Source organism: Rhinolophus hipposideros, assembly GCF_964194185.1.
Source record: "Rhinolophus hipposideros genome assembly, chromosome: 5".
NCBI lineage: Eukaryota > Metazoa > Chordata > Mammalia > Chiroptera > Rhinolophidae > Rhinolophus > Rhinolophus hipposideros.
Genome location: NC_138051.1, coordinates 40,923,464 through 40,948,987, shown reverse-complemented (window position 1 = coordinate 40,948,987; position 25,524 = coordinate 40,923,464). Strand labels below are relative to the sequence as shown.

The 25,524-nt window shown below is 42.0% G+C and overlaps 1 protein-coding gene across 2 annotated transcripts; it reads left to right on the top strand.

Moving 5' to 3' along the window:
- The first annotated feature begins 7,071 nt into the window (after positions 1 to 7,071).
- Positions 7,072 to 24,793, top strand: PATL2 (PAT1 homolog 2). Of its 2 annotated transcripts, XM_081048699.1 has the most exons (18): positions 7,072 to 7,175; positions 9,714 to 9,870; positions 11,007 to 11,106; positions 15,973 to 16,063; positions 16,682 to 16,893; positions 17,521 to 17,601; positions 18,349 to 18,491; positions 18,984 to 19,061; positions 19,274 to 19,415; positions 20,683 to 20,803; positions 20,903 to 21,000; positions 21,215 to 21,268; positions 21,368 to 21,501; positions 21,642 to 21,801; positions 22,278 to 22,418; positions 23,280 to 23,377; positions 23,939 to 24,088; positions 24,553 to 24,792. In XM_081048699.1, exons 4-18 carry the CDS (start codon positions 16,048 to 16,050, stop codon positions 24,569 to 24,571), a joined length of 1,647 nt encoding a protein of 548 aa, XP_080904825.1. In that variant the 5' UTR covers positions 7,072 to 7,175; positions 9,714 to 9,870; positions 11,007 to 11,106; positions 15,973 to 16,047; the 3' UTR covers positions 24,572 to 24,792. The 2 variants fall into 2 exon arrangements, with proteins under 2 accessions (XP_080904825.1, XP_080904824.1); XM_081048698.1 differs by lacking the exons at positions 7,072 to 7,175; positions 9,714 to 9,870; positions 11,007 to 11,106 and adding an exon at positions 15,608 to 15,649 and having other exon boundaries at positions 24,553 to 24,793.
- Positions 24,794 to 25,524: the final 731 nt, after the last annotated feature.

The following is a 25,524-nucleotide window of genomic DNA, read 5'->3' as shown; positions in this document are numbered from 1 at the left end:
CTAGCGGGCGATGCTGAACCAGGTTAGAAACGGGACTTTCCATTTTCAGTTTCATTTTCCTATAAAGTCTCGTGATGCTTAAAAAGGCAAGGATTGGACCGGGTGGGTTCGTTATCTGTAAATCGGCGCCCTCCGATCTGGGGTGCGCCCCCGAGTTTGAACTGCCGGCCTAGAACTTCAGTCTGGACGCACCTTGGTCCAGCAACCTGGCCGTTCAACCAACCCTAGAGATGCTAAGTCTCTTTCTTACCCCGCCTCAGCCAGTGAGGAGCCTGGAACGTGTGGTTTTCATTTGAAAAAAACTGAGACCCAGAAAGACTAAGTTCGTGGACAGCGGATGAGCGGTGCTGGGCAGAAAAAAAAAAAACTACTGTTAATAATTACAACCCGGAATACACTGTAGGTTTCTAGATTTGCGGGGCAAGAAAAATCGTCCAGGAACCTCGAGGACCCCCGCGGATTGCTCAGAGAAACGTCCGGAGTGCACGAGGACATTCTTGCTCCCTGAATTCTTTCAGGGAAAACTTTCTTTTTGTAAAGCTCTGTGCCAAGAAATTCTTCTCTGTATCATCCTGCTGTTGTTTAGGTGATTTTCTTTGTTTTGTGGATTTGTGGGGGAAACGACCACTGATAGTAAAAGCAAGTAACTGCTTGGAGCTTTAGAGGTTACAGACTCCGTTAGCTGCCGTCATTCCCTGTGAGTTACCACACTACAACGGCGCTTGGTGCATAGTAGGTGTTTGGTAAACTGAATGAATGAACGAGCAAACAAACGAGGGAGCGAATACGTGAATAAACTCTAGGAGTTAGGAATTGCCTCGTTAATTTTTATGAATAGGGAAAACAGGCTAAGAGATTAGGATTCAAACTCTGGCTTAATTCATACTTCCCAACACTTGTAAGATAAAGGGTGTGGCAGTTTTAATGAGAATTTAAATTGCATCTGCCCTGGGCCCAGCCAAAGAAGTTAAACTTATTGATTTTAAGAGTGTGACAATATTAGACAGATTCATGAAGAAAACGTACACTCTGGAGATACCTTAGAAAAGGAGCTGCGATCACATAGCGGCTGAGTCCATCAGTCTTCTCTGAGTGCAACAGTGAGAAGAGGAAGTGAATCATAGGAGCTTAGGAGCGGGGAGGGTCAGAGATCTTGGAAATCACCAAGGTTTTTCAGCTGAAGGGAGTCCGCTTGTGTTTCCCTCAAGGAGCACAACAGGTATCTTCTGAGTTTTTTTCATCTGTTGATAATCCCTATTGTGGAGGCCATGGCTAAACTAGAAAAAGTAGAATATTCTCTACAGATCTAATAAAATGAGATAAAGCACAGAGAGAGCTTCACACAGTTCTTAGCACCTAGCGAGTGTCTATAATATTTAACAAGTGTACTGTAATTACTGTTATTTACCTAGCTTTTCTACCAGCTTTATCTATAAGTCTCCTGAAATATAGGAATAATTTGTATGCATGAAGTTATGAGTGGAGATATTCTTGCCCCTCCCATTTGTTTGTATGTTTGTTTTATAACTCATTTAAGGCTCTTAAGGGTTGAAATGTTACTGTTAACTGGGCTATGTTTCACCTCTAAACTCCTGTTTACTACATCACAGAGAAATACTATATAATTTATTAAAGATAGATTCTGACCTATTCACTTAGAAAACCAGTTTAAAAGCAATAAAACAACACAGTGAAGACAGAAAAGTACATTTCTCAATTTTTTGTGTTTAGGAAATTCCTGTGTCTTTCTTGGATTTCTATTATAACGTGTTTTGGATAGCGAGTGTGAAAATGAGATATAAAACTACTTTTTTAAATCCAAGAGCACACTGTTTGTCTAGTAGGTCAGTCATTTGGAAATTTACAAACACAGCAATTTAATAGTGTTATCTCCCAGTAGTGGGATTAACAGATGGATATTTTTTTCCCAACTCTCCTAAAAACTTTTTACAGTGAATAGTTATTCAAAATAGTAAATACTTTCAAGAATGAGGAAGAACTGGAATGGTCATGTCCTCTGGGTGGGAACTGTGAACCTCAAGAAGGAATGTATCTGCCAAAAAGGACTCCTCATGGTTAACTCGGCCCAAATTCCTAACCAGAGTCTAGAAGCCCAGTTGCTGACAGAAGCCTCTCATGCACACTGCTTTACAGGCAAAAGCCACAGACTGAGCTGCCAAGCCTCCTGTACTGTGTTCCTGCTCGGCTACACCTACCCTTATAAAGGAGTTCCTGGAATCATCTTTAACCAATGGGCTAGACCTGCCCCATCTAATTGGAACAGCACAGCTATATCCTCATTTGCATATTTACTGACCAAGCAGAGCAACTCCATAACGACCAATCAGATTGTGCAGATTTTGATTCTTCATTTGCATAGAAATGGACTAATCGGGGATGGGTAGGAACATTCTCTTTAAAAGCTAGCCTTTCTTTTGTCTCAGTGGAGATCAATTTTGGTTTCCTTGGGATGCTGCAAAGTTTGAAAACTTTTTACCTGAATGACATTTCTCCTTTTACTGCACCCCAGATTGGGAACCCCTATTGGCATTAGATTGGTAGCAGAATGTAAGTGGTACAACTATTTTGGAAAACAGTTTGACAGTTTTTTTTAAAATTAAACATACACTGGCCATATGATCCAGTCACTCCACTTTAGGTATTTACCCAAGAGAAAATGAAAGCACGTGTCTATAAAAGACTTGTACACAATTGTTCATGGCAGCTTTACTTGTAATGGCCAAAATCTGGAAGTAATCTAAACATCCATCAATAGGTTAGTGGATGAACAAATTGTGGTATTTATCCATATAATGGAATACTATCAGCAATTAGCAATGAATGAACTATTAATATACATAACAATATGGATGAAATAATTATGCTGAATGAAAAAGAACATATACTTTTTATATAAAATATGAACTCTTTATATAAAACTCTAGGAAAGGCAAACTAATCTATGTAACAGGAAGCAAATGAGTTGTTTTCAGGAGGCGTGGGGGAGCACCAGGAGCATTAAGAAACATGGAGGGTGATGACTATGTTCATTATCTTGAGTTTGAAGATGATTTCAGGGGTGTGTGTATATTAAAAGTTATTAAGTTATACACTTTAAGTGTTATTCATTGTATGTCAATTGTACCTCAATAAAGCTGTTAAAAAAAAAACAACCTATAAGCATAGATACCAGTATTGTTGTTAGGCAAAAGAATGAAGTAGAGGAAACCCCCGTACAACATAGCACTTCTATACCATGGTTTCTCTCTAACACCGTTCGAGAATTGGGGAAAACCCTCATACAACACGGCATCCTAGAACACAGTTTCACTATAATACGGTTTGAGAATTAGAGAAATCACCGAACAACACGGAACGTAATAAAAGCTTAGTAATGATGACGAAGAAAACAATTATTTAATACATATTAATATGTTATACTTTTGATGAAAATTGCTTTAATAAAGATATTTCTCTTAATTATAAAAATGCAATAATATGTGTTTTTTTAAATTTTTGGAACCTAACTCCCTTTTTGGTACTAATTCTTTGTTTCCTATAACATGGATTCGCATAATGCTGCATTTTTTTGGAAACTAACAACCATGTTACATGGGGTTACCTGTACTTGAACAGAAAGAAAAGAAGGCTGGTGAAGTGGGGAGAAAATAGGAATAGGTTAAAGCTCACATGAGTTGGGTTGTACCTGAGTGAGTTTATGTTGAGTGGGTCTCAGCAGCTCTCTCAGATGGACTCGTCCAAACCGCCAGAAAGGCAGGCCCACTTGAGAGGAGAACAAACATAGGTAGGACATTTGTGACAGGGCTTCTTCAAATGTTATGTCATTAATTCTTTGCAATTCAACATGTGATCCATACATCACTAGCATCAGCACCGCCTAGGAGCTCTTAGAAATGCAGACTCATGGGCACACCTCAGACCTACTAAACCAGAGTCTGCATTTTAACAACATCCCAGGTGATTCATACACATATTAAATTAGTGGAGCTGCTGACCCAAGCTATACAACAATATAGAAGATAGGTATTACTTTTATTTGCAGATAAGGAGACAGAGAAATAAGATACTTAACCATTTTTGCACTGAGCTAAGATTCAAACACTGGTCCATCTGATTCCAAAGGCTTCATAATTTCTATTAGAAAATCAGTTTCTCAACCAAAATGTCCTTTGATAGATGAATGGATAAAGAAGTTGTGGTATATATACACAATGGAATACTATTCGGCGGTAAGAAAAGATGATATAGGAACATTTGTGACAACATGGATGGATCTTGAGAGTATAATTCTAAGCGAAATAAGTCATACAGAAAAAGCAGAGAACTCTATGATTTTACTGATATGTGGTATATAAACCAAAAACAACAAAAGAACAAGACAAACAAATGAGAAACAAGAACTCATAGACACAGACAATAGTTTAGTGGTTACCAGAGGGTAAGAGGGTGGGGGGAGGGAGATGAGGGTAAGGGGGATCAAATATATGGTGATGGAAGGAGAACTGACTCTGGGTGGTGAACACACAATGGGATTTATAGATGATGTAATACAGAATTGTACACCTGAAATCTATGTAATTTAACTAACAATTGTTACCCCAATAAATTTTTTAAAAAAAGAAAATCAGTTTCTGAGAAGGGGTTCATGGGAAAGGGTTCATTGGGTGGTTTGAAGATCAGGCAAGAATTAAAAGCATATGAGAAGACGAGGGGAAGTAGATAAGCGGGAACCAGCACCACATTGTGTAGTAGTAGTGTTTTTAATTGAAATATGTATTTTTTTGCCGACAAAAGTAATACATGCACATGATAGTAAATGATAAGAATATTAAAACCACCAGTAATCCTACAATCCAGAGATAACCATTGTTAAATGGTTTAAGGAGTTTGAAGATTGTTGCCTGCTCCAAAGTATAGCCTGGTTTAGTCTGTTTGGGGGCTGGAAATCCTCAGTCTTTTGTGTTAAATTCCATTAAATTCAGCAAATGTCAGTTGAATGCAGGCTTTGTGGCAAATGTAAGTACTGTAAGAATAAAGGGGAAGAAGACGCCAGACCCTGCCAACCAGGAGATTCCAATCTGGAGTTTAAAATCAGCCCAATAATTAATATATTAGCACCGAGCTAAAGTGTTTATGTTGATTGACTTCTCAGATTTGAGAGCTGTTACATGATGGGCAAAGGCCCAAAGGAAATACACACAGAGTAGGCAATGGGATTTTTAAATTGTTATTATTGATAGTTACTAAGTCAGACACCATACATAGGAGGGGGGAAAAGCTCACAAGATCCATATAAGGTAAGTACTGTTATCTCTATTTGAGAGCAAGTACATGAGAAGGCTAAAGTTGAGAGACTTGAAATAATCTGGTGGGTGGGGAATCTCTGCCTCACAGCCTGTGGGTAACCACTGAGATCTATCAAGTGCCAATTTGTTTTTATTGCTATAAAAAACATTCAGCAATACAGGAGTATAAAATCCTAATTTCCCTCAAACCCTCTTCCCAGTAGTAACCACAGTGTTTAAAGTACTTTTTATTTTTAATTACAAGCCCAATACATGATTGTAAAAATGCCAACAATTAGAGGTCTACTGAAAGAAAGTGAAAGTTCCCCTCAAGTGTCTCCTCCCCTCAAAAACCATTGTTAAGGTTTGGTGCCTATCTCTCTATGGATGTATATTGTATATAGTTTGGAAGGTGAGGAATTTTAAAATTACAACTACAAAGACTATTGTCATGATTTGTTTAGATCACAGCACCCACTAAAAAGCATAAAAGGAATTCGAGGTAGCATCAGTCATCAGTTTGGATAAAGAGAGGGGTTAGGTAAATGCTAAGCCAAAACCTCCTAACAATGTGGGGGGCATCAGGACAACCCCAGAAGCCAAAGATTGGGCACTGTCCCTGGGGAATACCACAACCAGTGACTAAGTTACTGGTACAGTCTCCTTTTATAGGTATTTTTGAGTCATAGGTCCTGGGTCTGCATCTCAGTTCCTAGTTAAAACTGCAGAATTTTAACTTGGATTTTCTATCTTGCCTTGGATTCCATGCAGCACTACAAAAAAAAAAAAAAAATCAAGACTCTCCTTCAAATGCCCTTTTTTCCTTTTGGAAAACTCCTCTAAGCCCCAGCTTCCCACTTTCCAGCTTGCTTAGTTGATACTTGCCTCTGGCCAGTTAGTATTTGTAGTCCTTTCTGGCTGTCCCCTGCTATGTTGGACCTGCACTAACATATGCTCTCTCTACTCTCTGGTATCTGCGAACTTTCTAAACTCTTTTCTTAAAAGAGGACTGTGAGAAAACCAAGAAGAATTCTTTAGTAAAGAGTCAGAAATGGAAAACAAAATATACAACATAAAAATGTGATGCATGTATGTGCAAGAGCTGCCATCCACACAGTAAGAGCAGTCAAGACACAAAGGAGGTAGCCGGAAAATAAAAGGTTAGTGATTTTGTGATAATTTTTATTTATTTCATTATTTATTATCATCGTTGTTACTGTTATTGTTTTAACTGTAGATCAACTTGCCACAATGAGTTTGCTGAAAGACAATTTATCACCTGTCAAGTTAGCCAAAAGTCTACTTATCTAATGACCAATGACAGCAACTGAGCTGGGTCTGCCCTCTGCCTGCAGGCTGTCTGAGGGTGTGATCTATCACCAGAACTCAGGTCATGACAGGTGGGAGGTGGCTCAGTGAGCCTGCTCTTAGGGTTTAGAGAGGGGGAAAGGTAGTGCCACAAAGTAGGGGTCTATATATATTTACTGAACTTGCTTAACTTCATTTAATAAATATAGATATTTTCCACATCAGTATGTACAGAACTGGCTTCTTATTATTAACCATTTTAGATTTTTTTCTCCATATCATACATTGTGGTAGGCAGAATAATGTCCTTCCACCCAAAGATATTTATGTCCGAATCCCTGGAACCTGTGACTATATTAATATTACCTTACATGGCATGAGAGACTTTGTTGGTTAATTAGGGATTGAGGATTATTTGGATAGGCCCAGTGTAATCACATGGGTCCTTGAAAGCAGAGAACTTTTCCTGACTATGGTCAGAGAGATGCAACATGCGGGCTTTGAAGATGGAAGAAGGAGCCAGAGTTAAGGAATGTGGGTGAATTCCAGGAGCTGGAAAAGGTAAGAACACAGATTCTCTCCTAGAGTCTTCAGAGAGGAAAGTAGCCTTAATTTTAACCCCATGAGACGTGTGTTGGACTTCTGAATTAAAGAACTGTGGAATGATAAATTGTGCTGCTGGTAATTTGTTATAACAGGAAAAAAAAACAAAACAGTTCATCCCCCTTTTCCAGAATCATGTGCACTTGGGCCTTGGTTGCCAGGAGCCTAGTACTGTATAAATATTTGCCTTTGCCAAGCTGAGTTTACCTGTTGGTTAAGCAGACTGGCCACACTTCTCATTTCTCCAGGAAATAAAACCTCAGCATTTTGAGTACACTCACGTTTAAGAGAGGGTTAGCATCAGCTGAACAACTTGAGGAGGTAGGAGTTTTCCTCAAGCCTGGATTGGTCAGGAGCCTTGGACCCCCTCCTATTACTGCCCCCACTGAGGTGGGTCAACCCCAGATGGCACTGCCATTACTTGACAATTTCACAATAACACATACCAAATGGATCAAACCATGTATGCTCCACCAGCTGTTGTCAGTGTTTACCAGGGAATGAAAGTAACAAAAGGAGCCCGCTGGTCCCAGGACAAAGGTGCCCCAAAGCTTTGGCTTTTCAGCCTGGCCCTACCCTATCCATCAGGTCTCCGTGCTCACCACAATCTTCAGTCATTTAACAAACTTTTACTGAGCACCTTGCTATGTGCTGGTGACTGAGTTGATACTGGGGAAATTCTTTCTTCAAGGAGCTCGTAGACTCTGGTTTATAGACCCATGAATCGAGGATGATACCAGGAAAGCAACAAACTCCACCTGGAGGAGATAAGAGCCTACAGAGGACTTTGGTGCCAAGGAAGAGAATGTGGACCTTAACCTTCGGACAGTGATGCAGCGGCCAGTGAAGCTGGGGTTTTTTCCTTATTATTTGTCTTTTGGGTATTTTTTGTTTTTTGTTTTTTGTTGTTGAGAGCCCACTGGCCCATGTGGGAATCGAACCGGCAGCCTTCGGAGTTAGGAGCATGGAGCTCTAACCGCCTGAGCCACCGGGCCGGCCCCCTTTTGGGTATTTTTTGATTGATATTTTAAAAAGCTTTTCCATGCAGCTTTAGTTTTTTTCTAATTATAAAATTCATATTAATCATGAAAAGTTCAGACAATATAGGTAAGAATAGAGACAAAAATTTAAATCACCTGTTATCCTACCACCAAAGATAACCGCTTCTAATGAATTAATGTTTGTTTCCAGACTTTGTCTATTCATATATAGATATAAATCTGGATGTATGTGTTTACAAAGATGAAATCATGCGGCATAGATTTCTTCGCAAATAGTTATTTTATTTAACGATTAATCATGGGCAATATGTCTATTTCTATGATAATTGAGATCTATGTAGTTTTTTCATGCCTTCATAGTATTTCTTTATATGAACATACCATACTTTTTCACCCACTCCTGTATTGGAGACATTTCCAGTTTTCCCCTATTATTACTTTTCCTACACACTGTGAAACTGCCCTCCGGAGACTTTGTACCAAGTTATATTCCATCATAGAATATCTCCCAACAGCCTTATTACCATTGAAAAATTGTATCTCCTTGTTTAACTTTGTAATTTTAAAAGGCAGTTAGGCAGTTTTTCATTGTTTACTTGTTATTTGTGTTTCTCGTTCTGTGAATTTCCTGTTTATGGTTCTGTCAGCCAAAGTCCCTCGCTGGAGATCAACTTCCAAGTTTTAGATGAGCAAGAATAACTTATTGATTTTCATCTCACTTCTCCAGGAAATAAAACCTCAGTTTTTGATCAGAGAAAATCAGGGAAATTGGTGGAAATTGTAGTTGGTGACTGTATATTCAGCACCATATCTGAAAGGTGTCTTTCTTTGAGTTACTCCCGGATAATACGGAGAAATAAGAGCAAGGATAGGAGGAAATGTATTATGTCCACAGATGTGTTGGATATGAAACCAGATGGATCCTGGAACCATCATCAGCATCCAATCAGGATTAAGCAAATGTAGTCATATCCAAAATGCTTAGAACATTTGAAGCCATGATTGAAATATACAAGGAAGCAACTTCAATAGAGTTGATTTCTGGTCCACAAATAATTTAGTGGTCATAGTGGTGATGTCATCCATTCAAGTTTTATGCTAAACTATCTATGTTAACATAAGTAGAAAAGTAGGACTTAAAACTCCAAATTATTTAACATTTAAAAAAAGAGGCCGAAAAATGCAATAAACTGTCATAGTCAAGATCATTAATAGTTTCTTCCAGCTTGTTTTCAGGCAGTCTTACATGTGAAACAAATATAATTTAAATTTGAAAAAAAAAAGCTTTACTTTTATCTGTTTAAGTAATCTTATTTAGTCAATGGTACTTTTAAGTGTGCAAAAAGTATTTTGCCGAGTTTAGGTATAATTTAATGAAGCCCTATTAATAACTGCATTTTCCTAAGGTTGAAAATATTTACCAAATGTCATAGGACATTTAAATAAATGAGCCTAAATGCAACCAATCTGTGTTTAAAACAATCTGTTTTTAAAGGTTTCTCTTGAGGTTGGTGCACACATTCATGCTTTGGGACGGTGGCACACCCCAGCTCCACAGGGACAGGAGTTCCTGCTCTCAGGACCCTTCTGGACCTCACCCAATGTACCTCTTCCTCTGGCTCTTCCACATTCTTTATAATAAACCGGTGATAGTAAGTAGGAAAAAAAAAAGTTTCTCTTAACCAGGAGTTTCCTTATAAATGTGGCAATTACAGATTAAAGTTGAATTACCTGGTTATGGGGTGAATACAGATTTGGAAGACAGCCTCATTTTTTCTCTCTATCTACATACCCACCTCTTCTATACTGTAAATAGAAGCATAGTTTTGAGAAACAGTAACATTTTTGAGACTTTTATAACTAAATACTATATTTCAATGTAAAATACCAGTAAAAAAAAATTAGTAGTTTTATATACTTAGCCTATATTTCCCAAAGGTCACGTCAGACTGAATGTTTGTCTCCCCCTAAAATTCACATATTGAAATCCTATTCCCCAAGGTGATGGTGAGACAGGAGGCCAACTTCCTACTGTTGAGTTAGTCGCAAAGGTCAGCTGCTGGAGCCTGATAAATTTCACAGGAATATTATATTATCCATCAACAGTGTTATGTTAATTTTGACGTGGTTGCTGATTGGATAATATTGACTACCAGCAATTATGAAAGAAATATTACTAATAGCACCTGGGCTTACCATAAACATCTTTTCTGAGCCCTTAAAATCTTCAGAAACAAAAAGAATCTTCAACTAAAACTTCTTTGAAATAAGTTTCAAAGGTAAATGTAAGATTACTGGATCAAAATAAAGTTCTTTTGACTTTGCTTATGGTTTTATATATTTATTTATTTTTGCAATTCAGAAGCATTACATTTTTATGTAGAAGGTAAATTCATTAGTCACTATTCAGGGCTTATGGATTTGGGGTCATGGTTGGCAGGGCCTTCTCTACTTACTCACTTTGTTTGAGTATTTTTGAGGCTTAATTTTTTTAATATTTAAATCTTTGCTCCATCTGAATTTACTTGGCATAATATCTACTCAGTAGAGAAGTTTTACTTTTTTAGTCAAATCTATATGTCTTTTCTCATATGATTTCTGACTTAGGTATCATGAGGTTTGTTTTCTTAGAATGACATTTCTTGAGGGCAATGTGGACAGTGGGCTGGAGTAGGACACACCCAGGTGGCAGGCAAGAAACCCCATCTGAAGAAGTCTCTGAGGGGAAAGACCACTATTTTTCATTTCAGTTCAACTCAATATTTACTGAGAACCTACTCTGTTGCAGATACTGTGTTAAGTGCTGGAGGCACAAAGATGAAGAAGACACATCTCTGTTCTCTTCATTTGGGGTGACAAATACAGAAATTGAATTACAACTCTGTGTGGTGAGTATAAATGAGAAAAATGTATAAAGGCCAATGAGTGGATATTAGAAGCACACCTCATTCAATCTGGAAGGGAGGCGGGTGTCTGAGAAGGCTTCCTGGAGAAGGTGAAGCCTGAGATGAGTTTTTGCCCGCATTTGAATATTTAGAATATTAGAGTAAGGCAATTCAATAAAACATCTGAAATCACCTTCCAATTAAAATAATTCTTGCTTGGCAAATTCATGTTGCTTGTATGACACAATGAATAGCATATTACCTGCTAAGATATGCATGTTTAACGTCATTGAAAAGAAAGAAGGAACTGGGACCAGAAGCCACTTTAATGAACAATTGAATAAAACTCCCAGACCAAGGGTGAGAGTTCCTCAGGGCAGGGAGAGACATCTTAGTGCAGTGATTACAGGAGAGGGCTCCATCATATTTCTACTCTCCCCACACAGCTCAAAGCAGTTCACTATTTCTGAAACCCAAATTAGAAAGCATGGAACTTTAACACAGGAGGCTGGAGAGGCAGTCAGGGTCGGATCTTAAAGAGCCTTATACCTTATGTAATGGATAATTACCTTATGTAATGGATAGGAGATGAAAACCACACAGGTGCTTTCAGTTGGGAAGCGTCAAATCTTACTAAAGGACTTGGAAATTATCAGCCTGTAGGTGGTAGGGAAGCATGAGTAGATGAGCTTGCCCAGGGATACGAGGTTGCAGAGGACTTAAGCTTCTGGGGGATTCTCGATCCCTTTGAGAATGGGATGAAAGTTCTGTTTCTCCAGGAAAATGTGCATGTTAAAAATCACACAAACGGGTAGGAGGTGAGGGTAAGGGGGATCAAATATATGGTGATGGAAGGAGAACTGACTCTGGGTGGTGAACACAAAATGGGATTTATAGATGATGTAATACAGAAATCTATGTAATTTTACTAACAATTGTCACCCCAGTAAATTTTTAAAAATCACACAAACATATACACAATAATTTCAGGGGACCCTCAGATTAAGAATATTTGATGTAGAGGGGAAAGAGAAGAGGCATGAGGAATAGGATATTTGACAGATGGCAAGAGGATGAGGAAAGCAGGAAAGGGGCCAAAGAAAGATGACCGAAGAGATACAAGAAGAAGTAGGAGACTGAACTGTCAGGAAGCTGTGGGAGAATAGATTTGCATAGAGGACATGATCAACAGTGTCAAACGCTGTAGGGACTTCAACTAAGATAAAGACGGAGACATGTCTTTTGCACTTACAGTTATGAAATCACTGGGAATTGAGAATAGTTTCTGAGGAATAATGGGTAATGGTAGTTTCAGATTATTATTTTTTTCATCCAAGAAGTGTTCAGTGCTGGCATCAGGATAGACGTGAGAGTAGGGGATTTATCATGATGGGGTGTTTGCAGAGTACTGACATAAGGCTGAAAAAATATCAGTTGTTCATAGAAAGAGTTGAGGGGCTTGTGGGATGATTGATGTCAATCTGTCTCCTGGTGTCCCCTGGATGATGGAGTCAAAAGCCAGAGAGCAACAGCTTAAAGGATGATGTGAGTTGAAGAAATGGAGAAGCTTGTTTGTCGGGTAGGAGAGAGACAAGGAGCAGTTAAAATAAGAAACAAAAACAAGAAAGGGATTTTGTTTCTAAAAATGAACACATCCTGATATTGCTATGCTATACTATAAGAAAAAGAAAGAAGGAAAAATAGAAAGGCTGAAAACACGGAGGAGAGAAGCATGACTTAAGAGACCGGAAGGCATAGGATCTAGGAAGAAAGGTTGGACTTGAAGAGGAAGAGGGACTCCCCACCTGGAAGAAGGAGGTGAGAGGGCATGTGGCTGCATGTAAATTTCTTCGGAGCATAAATTTAAGTAGATCAGCCCAAATGGCCTCTATTTTCTGAATACCATAAGAGGTGAGGTGGCTGCTGAGAATAAAGTTCTGGGAATCACGTATAGAGACTTGAGAACAATGGTTATGTTTGAGAATCACTGATAATTGAGGGATAGAAGAGGAAGCTGAACAAGGACAAAGAAAAGAAGGGCTCAGTAGGCTGGTGATGGAGATGGTGTCAGTCAAGGTCCTGCCAGGAAACAGAATAGCACGTTTGAGTAGGGTAACCGAGGAGAGTTTTGTGGAGGGCATATTTCCCAAGGTGTAAGCAGGGTTAAGAGAAATTCATAAAGGATATTGAAGCACCCTGGGGTTAGCAAGTGGGAGGAGTCTTTCCCACACTTAGAACTCAAGAAGCAAGAGGAGAGCAGTTATCAGATCTTAGAAAGAATGGATATAATTTAGGAGAGGACTGCCACATGGGAGCCAATGTGACACAGATGTGGAAACTATCTACCTGCCTGCCAGGCAGCCTTCTCTGTCTCTAGGTTCTAGTAACCACCCAATCCACTGGCTCTTCTCCTAACATGGTAATAACCAACTATTACCAGTGCCAAGGTACTGTAATATTCCTTACGATTGCACTATATTCTTTCTACACCTTGATAAACATCCCTTTATTAAAATTCCTGACTTACGTATGGTTTTTCTTGAAAAGACTAATAAAATAGACAAACTGGAAATAAAAGGGGGATAAAACATAAATGTTAGGAATAAAAATGGGGACAAAATACAGATATAGCATGGATTTAAAAAACAGTCTTACACTATGAGTAACTTTATGTCAATAAATTTTAGTATATGTGCTGCTGAAGCGAGCCAATGTCAATAAATTTGAACTTATAGAAATGGGTACATTTCTAGAAGACTGTATAATTTAACGACACAATCTCACAAAGAAACTGAAAACTGGAACAGATCTATAGCCATTAAAGAAACTGAAACAATGGATTAATAAATCTCCCCATACAAGTGGGAAAGTCCTAGGAGTTTTAGTCAGCAAAGGTAAACGTTTCTAGTGGACTTTTTATCCAATCCAACAATCCTGTTTACCTGTCTGTACTTCTTATTTTTGGGGAAGCTCTAAGAGGCCCAGGGTGGCACCTGCCTTATTATTCACTGCTGTACTTACCCCCAAGCCTAGCAGAGGCTTGGCTTAAACTTAGCACAGTTAAACTACAGCAGAAAGTTAGAAAACCTAAGGGACTGGTATATACAGCGGGTGCCAGAAAAATGTATGCACATTTTAAGAAAGGAAAAAAGTGTATTAAAATTGTAATACTCAATATACACCAATCATAAAAGATGAATACAAGTCACATGTATACATTTTTTTTTGGCACCCCGGTACATATAAGACTTCAGGCAAAGGTAGGGGACTTTCACAGAAGCCACTAGGTCCCAAGTGAAACTTCAAACAGCCTGGTTATGATCTTGAAGACTAAGCTCTATATCACCCTCTGTGGTACTAGTCCGGTACAGGAAATCCCTTCACAATGAAAATCTGCATGCAGCTAGTGGCTCTCCCTAAGACTTGGTCTCTATAACAACCTAATATGTTACCTAATAAATCACCTGGAATACTGAAATTCACCATTTGACCCTTTTGTTAATAATACCAAAGTGAATTATTAGGAACTTCTTGAGAGAAACAGCTGAATAACATTACAAAAGAAAGGCCTGAACCCAATTCAGATATTTGAAGAGTTTTTCAGTAACTTTCAAGCTACTTAGAATTTCCCCTCACCTGTATAGCTCTGACCTACAGCAAAATTTTTGAGACAAATATTTGGAGGCACCAAGAATCATCGTTCTATAACTGGGACGATAGGGCCCTAACTTGCCTTTTTGATGTAGAGAAATTAGCTGTGTTTTTATTTTTATTCACAAGTTCTACAGTCATGTGGGATTTAGCTGAACACAGGGTGTGGGGACAAAACCCAGGATCACTCTGGTGTTAGATAAGGCTCAGGTGGGTCTTAGGTTTTGCCTACCAGCAGTACTGATATGCTTGTTTTTGTTTTGTTTTCTTTTTACTCCTGAGCTTCTGAACCAGTTTTCCATTAGAGCAGCTGAGAGGATACAAGAGTATCTGTGTACCTCATGCAGAAGTGTTTTTACCTTGAAGATCTGGCTTCTAAATTCAGAGGGGTCCGTCCCTCATCAGTTAGAGCTGGGTAGCAGACTTAGGCTCACAGGAGGCAGTGAAGGGTAAGCAGGTGGCTCCACAAGTGTGCTGCCCTGAAGTGCCGAGAACTTGGTTGTTAGGGAATCTCCCCAGGATCTGCCAATTTTCCTACCCAGTTTTGATGGAGCAAAACCTCGGGATTGAAGGAAACAACCTCACAAAGTTCCTATGAAGGGTGTAGAAAACAGGGATCTTTTAAAAAAAAAATCTGCCCCCAAATAGCAATCCCAATAAACTGTACTCAAACCCTTAATGGTTAAAAGTGCAGTTTATTCCTCTTGACCTTTCAATGGTTTTCTTGATCATAAGATTGTGTTCTTATATTTCTACCAAGACCCCTAGGTTGGGGGATGCTGGCCCTTTAACGGAAGAGCAGGGGCGGGGCTGGGACTCTTAAAGCCAGGGGCAGTAAGCCAGCACTGGCCGGGCTGCCATGGCTAAACTAAGCAGAAAGGACAACAGTCAAGTGGTGAGTGTCACCAGCAAGGCAGCTGTGAGGTCCCCTTGCTGTGCACAGATGGAGGCTGGTGGCGTCTGTGTGGGAGTACTTCTCCTCCGACTCCTAGCCTTGTCCCTCACTTCTGTCTGTTTGAAGGACAGCTCCGTAGAGCTGGGACAGTGAGGTCAAAGGGTAGAGATTTAGGGCTGTCTGAGAGCCTAGGGTCCTGCTCCTCAAGACCTTGGGCCGGTACTTCTCTGACAACCTAGCTGAGGGAAGACCATGGCTGCTTTAAGGTGCCATGCCATCCTTACTGAGGAGCAGCATGTCTGTGGGCCTCTTCCCTCTCCCAGGTTTATCTTCCAAAAGCTGCCAGTGATCTCTCACCAGAGGAAGCAGCCACAGAGGAAGTCTGCCAGCCTGCAAAGATGAAGTATCTTGAAGGTATCACTAAGAGGGCCACGGTGTCTGGGTAAAAAGCCCAGGGATGCCAAGACTTGCTCTTCTGGTTTAGTGGATGGACATGGGGTTGGGTATCCAGCATCTCTGGGAGTGATTCCAAACCCTCCTACCTGATAGCTACATCATGCTGCGTGACTGAGATCACTTTTTTGGGCCCCATTTTCCTCGCCTTCATAGTTGAAACTATGAACAACAAACTTGTGTGATTGTTAGCGTTAAATGAACGTACACCTGGAATGTATCTGGTGCACAGTAGGGTTATATTGCAGTGAGTCACAGCAGCTGGAACTTGGTTAATTAAAGAGGCACAGAAAGGGCTGTTAGGTGGAGGAGAGCCAATGGAGAAGCCTCTGTTGGTACCAAATGAGCTGACTGAAGACGGAATGTAGCAAGTAAAGGTGTCTGGCACCTGCCAGGTTCCTTTTTCTCCGGGAGGACAAGTTGGGGCCCGTGGGGTCAGGAGGCTGACTGGAACGCTTAGGACAGGACGCGCTATTTGAAGGTGCTGCTGGAGACGGCTCATGAGCACAAGCGCTTCTGAGAAGCAGCCTCTCTGGCTAAGACTCCTCACACCTGAGCCCCCATCTACTTCCTCCGCAGAACCCCACTCAAGCCAAGGCCCAGAAAAGTCCTGTAGCCCCTTGGCTCCTGAGGAGGAGCTGGTGTCTGCCTCCCAATTAGAGGAGGAGGAAGAAAATGAGGATGAGGAGGGGAATCTGGATCCTGATCTAACTCTAGACATGGAGGAGGAGGAGGAGGAAGAAAACAGTCTTGGGGATTCAGCTGTCCTCACCGCCGCCCATAACACCCAGGTACCATGGCGGGGCGGGTGTCCGGAACTGCCTCGGCTCATGCACTATTACTGAACACCCCTCTCCTCTCCTCCACCCTTTTCTAAGACAGGTGCTGGGTTAACGCTTTCCATGTCAGGCTTGAACCCGGCCAGGGACTCTCTTCTTCCTTCCCTCTTTCCTCCTGTCTCCCACTTAGTTTCTGATGCTGTCTTCACCTTAAAAACCAGGTCTAAGCAGGGCTGTATATCACCTATAGGAGCTGGCCCTGCTTCTAGGGCTGAAGGTCACCTTTGACCTGGGCCCCTGGGTCTCAACAGTCCATTCCTGCTATTTATTCCCTTGGATTCCCACAGCGAGAGGAGAGAGATAAGGATTCCCATGTAGAAATGAAGTGACTCAGACCCTCCTCCAAACTACTCCTGAGATACTAGTATTGCTTCTCCTGAGATACCGGGCTTGCTTCTTCTCCGAGCAGAAGAAGGGTCCTGGCCCAGTTGACTTTAACTATGAGGGAGGACCAGGCTGCCACCATCCTGTGTATTGGAAATAGTTGGCCTTGCTGCCCCCACTCTCTATAAACACAGATGAATGTAGAAGACACTACAGGGGCTCATTCGAGTTGGGTTTTCTTCCCTCCCATTCCAGAAAGGTCTTCTCAGCTCCCCTGGAATCAAGGCCCCTGGCGTGTTGGGGATGTCACCTACCTCCTTGTACTTTCTGTGCCAGGTGAGTTGCTCCAGTCCGATCATGTGAGAAAGTGACTCGGTGCTGAGAAGGAGCACACCAAGTGTCCCTAAATTCATTATGTTCAGTCTGCTCTTGACCTTGCTCTGGGTAAGGTATGGGTATGGGACTTGAGAGATGCCCATCATGTGGAGAAGCTTGGTAAATGACAGGTGGTACTGGGACAACTGACCATTCATATGAAAAAGGATAAACTAGATTCATACTTCCACTTTTCATTTCAGCAGATGAGCAGTGCTGAGCTTAGGGCTAGAGAGAGCACCTGCTCTTCAATTAACTGCATAATGGGAACATGGTCTGGGGTGGAGGAATTGCAAGAAATCCTGCAGGGAGAACAAGAAGGGAATTCAGCTCTAAGGAGGGCTTCAGATGACTCAGAAAAGAGACAGCTAAGCATTGTCCCAGTAGCCGAAGACCCAAGAGCCTGAGAGAGGCCTCACAGAGAGGATAGGGAGAGGTGCTGACTCACCAAATAGTAGAAAAAGCACATGCCCCCTCAATGCCAGGGACTGAAGAGCTGCTTCCCCAGGAGGTGACCAACCCTATTGGAAACAAGGGCAGGATCCACAGTCTGGTGACTTCACATCCCCCAAGATGGCCAAATGTTTGGTGAGGTTCTTGAGGGAAAAGGCAGGTGAGAATGTAGAGGCAGGAAAGGCACTTATCAGCAAGAGCAGCATTCTGTTGGTGGGTATGCCCTTCTTCCAGATGTCTTAATTCCTCTCTTAGACGCTGGACTACTTGTCGCCCAGTCCTTTCCGGCCTACCCATGCCACCACCAGCTCTCCAGCGCGGCACTTAGGCCCTCGACTGCTCTCGCCAGACCCATCTCTCTTCTGCAGCTCACCGACCTCACAGTCCCCTAGGTTCAGGTACTGGTTCAGGGTGCCAGGTACCCCAGTGTCTGTGACCATCTGAGCTCTTCTTTGGAGGTCTTCGGAGGTAGTGGCTGAGGAGGGGTGGGGACCACTCTACCAGCTGCCCCAGGAACGTAGTAAGTGGGAAGTAGAGTCCAACCCCTTCTCCCTCACAGATGAGGAAATGGAAGCCCAGGGAGACTAAAAGAACTTACTTGAGAATTAGCTGGCATGGCAGAACTGAGATGAGGACTCAGAACTCCTGACTATCAGGCTAAATGGCTTTCTACTGTGTCAAGATTTCCTGCAGCCAAGTTGTAGAAAAGTGTATCTTGGAGGGGAATGTGAGCCCTGTTGAACTGGGGTTGTGATGTTTCATGTGGCTGTCGTTTGGGAGGCACATAAACAACAGGGTTCCCTTAGATGTCCACCTCAGGTTAGCAGAGGCTACGTGAGTGGAGGGGGTAGGGAGCCGAGAGCGTCTTTCAGCCCAAGTTTCTTTCTAAGTCTGCCCAGTCATCTGACGCAGCTGCACCCTCAGCACCAACGGATGTTGCAGCTGCAGCAGCAGAGCCGAACACCAAGGTAAAACCTTGAGGAGCAGGGTTGCGGGCAGCTCATTTGCATTCTGAGTATTTCCCCAAAGTCCCTGCACAATTTGGACTCTCATAGTGCTGCCCACCTCTGTATGCTCTCCCCTCCTTCCTAGATAGCTTCACACCCTGCTCACCACACCTTGGGAAGCTCACTGTGGCAGGGGTGGGTAGGTCTAAAGGGATGTTCCTCCTGGCTTGAAGTCCCCCAGCCAAGAAGCCTTGGTCTCAGCAGCCAGACCCCTATGCTAACCTCATGACCCGAAAAGAGAAGGACTGGGTGATCAAAGTGCAGATGGTTCAGCTGCAGAGTGAGAACCCCAGCCTGGATGACTGTTACTACCAGGTGAGCCCCACATGCTCTTCCCGTCCTCTGACCTTGGGGTCAGATGGGCCTGGTTTCCACAGGCCCTCTCAGATCCTCTCTTCTTCATCTCGTAGGGGCCATGTCCATTCAGCTGGGAAAGATAACTACTCTAGGCTAGGGGCCACATTTCTAAAGTTGACATCCCAACCTCATTCACTCCTTTATTCTTCTACACTTCAACTGAATGGGGTTATTTACAATTCTCCAAACATACCCTGAGGTTTTTGTCTCCATCCTTTGCCAAGAATTGTCCCTATTCAGCCCAGAAATATGGACTTTTCCACCTTTATATACTTTTGTAAGTCTTTAAAAACATCTTATTGTAACCATTTATTTACTTTTCTTTTTTTATATCCAAAACACAGGGGTCTTATAAATAATGGGATTTGATATGTTGAATTGAACAAATGCTGGTAGACATTTTGACTCTTCCTCCTGCTTCCTATCTCCCTTTTATTTATGGGGCAAATATTTGTCTATGGGTTTTGGGGTTGTCTAAGCTGTGTTTCTCTTTCTCCCTAACTTCCATGAGTCCCCTACCAAGGTTCCCACCTTTATCTCCTTCATATTTACTTTCTTCCTTTTCACCTCACTTCAAAAACTCTCCTCTTCCTGTCAGGATCACTGAAAGTGAGGTAGTTTTATACTCGTGCCTTTTTGACACTTTTCCTAATTGAAGGAACTTTATTGAAATCCTTGTTTGGCTCACAGTCAATGGCTTTATTTTAGCTTGGGATTTTACAGATTTCTTTAAGAAAATATTAGAGCTACTGAGCAAATCCTCAGGAGCAAATCCTAGAAGCCAGTTGACAAATAGTGCTATCTCTGTGCTTCAAGCTGCTGATGGTCTTCATGCCATCAGATAACTCCGATTTTGGAAAGGACAGGTAGAATCACCAAATCAAAATAGGGAGGGGGAGGATATGTGGTGTGCAGTGTGCATCTTGGGAACAAGGAATGCAGCAAGGTTGCAGGTGCTGGGACAGGTTTGCTTCCTGGCTCTCCACATTTTCATCAGATCTGATAGTGGTACCTAGCTCTTCAAGTCCTTAGTATAGGGATCCCAGGACAGGTGGCATGAGGCCCAGGGTACTTAAGGTTCTTTAGAATGATTGCCATAAGGGCCTAAGTTGCCAGGCTCGTTTCTGGAATGGATGCTACACGGTGTGGTAAGAGGTTGCACTTGAGAACTTTAATTCTAAGTTCAGAAGATGAGTATACATTTTTCCATTCCATGGACTCTCAGAAATATTATCAGAAACTAGAGAAGAGGCAGGCAGATGAAGAGCTACTTGGGCAAAGAAGCAAGGTTGAGTCCCTCAAGCTGGTAACGCCTTACATTCAGAAGGCAGAGGCTTACGAATCAGGTAGGACCTGGGCTGACCTGCTGGGTTGGGCCGGCCATCTGGGTGGACAGAGGATGGAAAGGGGAGGGAAATATGCCTCTTCTAACTCCTTTCATGCAGTGGTTCGAATTGAGGGTTCCCTGGGCCAGGTAGCTGTGTCGACGTGCTATAGCCCTCGTCGAGCTATTGATGCTGTACCCCATGGAACTCAAGAGCAGGTAGGAGCAATATCTTCCCAGAACCTTTTTTCTCTCCCCTGTTTTGGAGGAAGGTCTGGAGCACTCTTGTGCTTCCGTTTAGATTGTGACCTAAGAGTGAGGAAGAACTGTGATCAGACTTTGTGTTAGCCTTTCCAGCTCAATTTCTAGCTCGCCCAAGGCCTGGGCTGCTGCTAGGGAGGTGTGGCTGATGGCTGGGGACTCTTTCTCCTAGGAGATAGGAGATGCAAGCAGTCAGAGACTTCGGGTGTTGTACTGGATTGAGAAGGTGAGATCTGCTCCTTAGGGATGAGTTCCCCACTTACCCTTGAAAATGGGATGTTGCTCAAATTGACCTTTTCTTCTTTTCTCACCCTCAAATTCCCAGATGTTCCTTCAGTTATTAGAGATAGAGGAGGGCCGGAAGGATGGGCTTTCACAGCCCTGCTACTCTGAGCAGCAGAGAAACCAGGTTGAGAAGCTCTTCCAGGCCTTAAACACCCCGGAGCAGAATCATCTGGAGTAAGCATGGGAGGGTCACACCTCGACCCAATAAGGGAAGGATCAGCAAAGACAATGGCTTTGCTTCAGCCCCTCCTTTCTGGCATGTAGCCCTCTCCTCTATGCAGAGCCCTGAAAATGCTCTCCTCTCTCACTTGCAGTGAGGCAGCAGATGGCTTCCTGCAGGTGCTCTCCGTGAGGAAGGGGAAAGCCCTAGTGGCCCGGCTACTCCCCTTCCTGCCCCAGGATCGGGCCGTTAGCCTTCTTTTGGCTATCACCCACCATCTACCCCTCCTGGTCAGGAGGGATGCAGCTGATCAGGTACTGTGGCATTAAGTGGAGAAGAGGATGGTTTCATGGATGGGTTAGGCATCTTTCCTCCTCCTCCAGTCCCTACCCCCAGAGATGCCAGAGAGAGTGTTGGGCAGTGAAGTTTATGCTACCATTCTCAGGTGAAGGAGTGACAGAATAAACTACTATAGGAACAGCTGATCATCTTTGGGTGCAATGATCAAAAGAAAACACACCGGCCTTGGTTGTACAGGTGTGAGTATGCTGTGGAGGGTGAGAAAATAAGGACTCCCCAATAAGTGTTGAGCCCCATATGTACTTTTCTTAGGGAAGGCACTTTAGAACAAGTAGGTATTGAATGACCACTGTTAGGGATGGAGAGACATGAGTGGTGATAGGTCTGGTAAATAACCAGGGAGGTGCCAAAGGCAGGTCGGCAAGTAAAGGGATTGGAGGCAAGGTGGGAGGAGATGGAGTCAGAGAAGCATTCACGGACCTTCTTACAGGCCCTACAGATGTTGTTCCAACCTCTGAGCAAATGTATCAGTCACTTGACCTTCCATGAACTCCTGCAAGGACTTCAAGGACTAATGCTGCTTCCACCTGGCTCCTCAGACCGGCTAGTCACTGCGGTGCTTCAGAATCAGGTAACATATCTGGGAAGCTTTTCTCTTTACAGAGAAGGCCTCCAGGGGTATCACTGGCAAGGAATAAATGAGGGAATGTCTTTATCTCTCTGCAATCTTCTCATGTCTACAGTTTATCCTCTGCTGCGCTTCTCAACTTCTAGTGAGCATTAGGATAACCTGGAGAGCTTATTGAATACCAATTCCTTGGGTCCATCCCCAGAACTTCATTTAGTAGACCTGGGTGGGCCCATGCATCTGCTTTCGAACAAGCTCCCTAACGATGGTGCTGGTGTGAACCGCTAGAGTCGAGGTTGCCAAACATTTTGATTTTCTTTTTCAAATCCCTTTGGGTAAAAAAAAATTCTGAACCATATCACCCATATGTGTGTTTATAAGTGAGATACATGTAACACTATACTGATATTAGATACATAAAAAATATAAGATATAAAGTTTTGAAAGATGAGACTCCAGATGTGGAAGTTCTGATAACTTCTAATATGCCAGTGGATTGTCTTATGAACCCCTCTCCAAAGATCTTTGCCTAAAGCAGTGCTTCTTAAAGGGGGAGGGGACTCCACAGACTACTTGTGTCAGATTCCTGGGTCCATTCCTGATCTACAGACTGACTCCTGGGGGCAGAACTCATGAGTTAGCATTTAATCAGCTTCCCAGAAGAATCTTTTGGAAATTCAGAGCAGTGATTCCCTTGGAAAGGTCTGAAAGTTCTTTGGCCAGCCAATGTAAAACCTGACAATTTTGTGGGTGTTGGACTCCATTTGTACATGTGAGCTTGCCCTTTGAGTTGGGAAGACAGAGGCAGGAAAGCACTGAATGCCTAGGGTGAACTCATTTTACTGGACACTTTATTACTTGCAGTTTGGAATATCTTTGCTCTATGCCCTGCTGAGTCATGGGGAGAAGTTGATATGCCTGGATTCTTCCCTAGAGGAATCCAACAGTGACCATACAGTTTGGTAAGATTGTAAAGACCTGTAAATATTATTTCAGTATCCCTGGGATGTGTAGGCTGGGCCAGATATTTCCTGAGTGGTATATTCAAGCGTTAGAGAGGAGTTGGGTCAAAGGGAAAAGTAGCAGAGTTGTTCTGTTCTGCCTTTTTTTTTTTTTTCTTCTATAGTTCCCTAAAGAATTCCTTTCCCAGCGGAGGCAATATAGCATAGTAATTAAGGGGACAAGCTTTAGAGTCAAACTGATCTAGGTCTGAATTCTGCCTCTGTCACTTATTAGCACTGTAACTTTCGGGCATGTTACTTCCCTTCTGTCAATCTGTTTCCTCCTTTATAAACTAGGGACCTAGGGATGATGGTACTAACCACTTATAGAATTATTAAGATTAAGTAAGAAATAAGATGTGTAAAGCACGAAGCATTGCCCTGGCATATGTCAAATGTATAAACGTTCTCTCTCAATTGCTACATGCATAGAGGGTGATAGTGGTGGTAGAGGATAATAAGGATCTTGGCCTTGAATCTAAATACAAATAGTCTGACTATTTCTTCCTCTCTGCCCTCCAGGACAGACATAGTGATTCTAATTGCCTGGGAAATAGCTCAGATGCCTACAGCCTCTCTGGCAGAACCCCTTGCTTTCCCCAGCAACCTTCTTCCCCTGTTCTGTCGCCATGTGGACAAACAGTTGGTACAGCAGCTAGAGGCTACAATGCAGTAAGTGATGGTAGAAATAAGGTCATAGCCTCTCCCCATGTTCAAGCGCAGTCTAGGTTCTGTCACTTCTCTACTTCTTTAAACCAAGAGTATGGAGGATAAACCAAGAGTATGGAGGATACTTGCTTTTAGAAGTAGCTCTAGCCTTTTTGGCATTTACTGAGTAACCAGTCTACTCCAAGTTAGGACCCTGTGGCCTGTTTCTTCAGCCAAACGTTTTAATCCCAGGTGCTTTGGTCCTTTATCATGCTAAGCTATTTGAGGGCAAATTAATTTGAGAGGCTGAAGTGTTCGATCAAGAAATATTTGAGGGACAACTGTTCAAAAATATAAGCATGAAAAATATGGAGGTCACCTCTGTCCTCAGAATTTACCATCTGCTGGAAAGAGTCAGATATTAATCGAATCACACCAATACTTTAGAAAATGAGATTGTTTGTAATTAACATCTGTTCTCTTCGTAGGCTTTCCTGGATCTACTGATCCCGTTGTTCTGGAATATATTCATGTTGGAAAAATTGAATCATCAGACACTAGCTGTGCGGGCAATGTCTATAGGGATCCAAGAGTCTGAAGACATTTCTTATGCCTTGATATATTGGAGGACACTGTCCCAAACATTTTCTTGTGCTTCTTGAAGAACCTGAATAATATGCCTAAAAAAACATGGCATAGTAAAATATGATTAAAGAGATAAGACAATGATTGTTGAAACTTGTTTGTAAGTTAGGAGGTATAATGAAAGCCATTTTCTTATGTGTGAATGCTCCAAGAATGTTCTTAAAATAAGGGACAGGACCTTGTTATGTCTAACAAAATTATGTTGGAAATTGCTTCAATGTTGCCATTTTAAAAAGTTTTTCTGACTATAAGAATCAACTTGGAATTTTCTAAAAGGGAAGCAGAAACTTGACAGTAGGTAGTTGTTGACGTAGGTTAAGGGAAGTTACTTTTCTTAAGAATAACATGTTATAGCTTGTCTGCATGGTAATGAAATGAGCTAAGAGGGTTGGATATAAATATCTCTCATGGGATATGAAATGTTTGATTTAAATTGACAAAGTTATGCATATATCAGCAAACACTGGAGTGCCTTTTACCAATTAGGCACCATTTTAGGTGGTATGGTAACAGTGGTGAGCAAGGAAAAGCCCCCCTCTTCTGAAGCTTACATTCTGTTTTGACAGGGACTGACACAAAACACCAAGTAGTCATAAACACCATGGTGAAAACAAAACTGGGTGATGAGTGACTGGAATGGAATGGTCCAAGAAGGCCTGTCAATAGAGGTTATATTTAAGCTGAAATGAAAAGTATTTCATGTAGAGACACCAGTGAGCACAAAGCCCCCAAAAGTGAGAATGAACTTTGTGTGTTTCAAGAAAAAATGTGGCTGAAGTACACAAAGGTAAGTGGGGAGGGTGATGAGGTTGGAG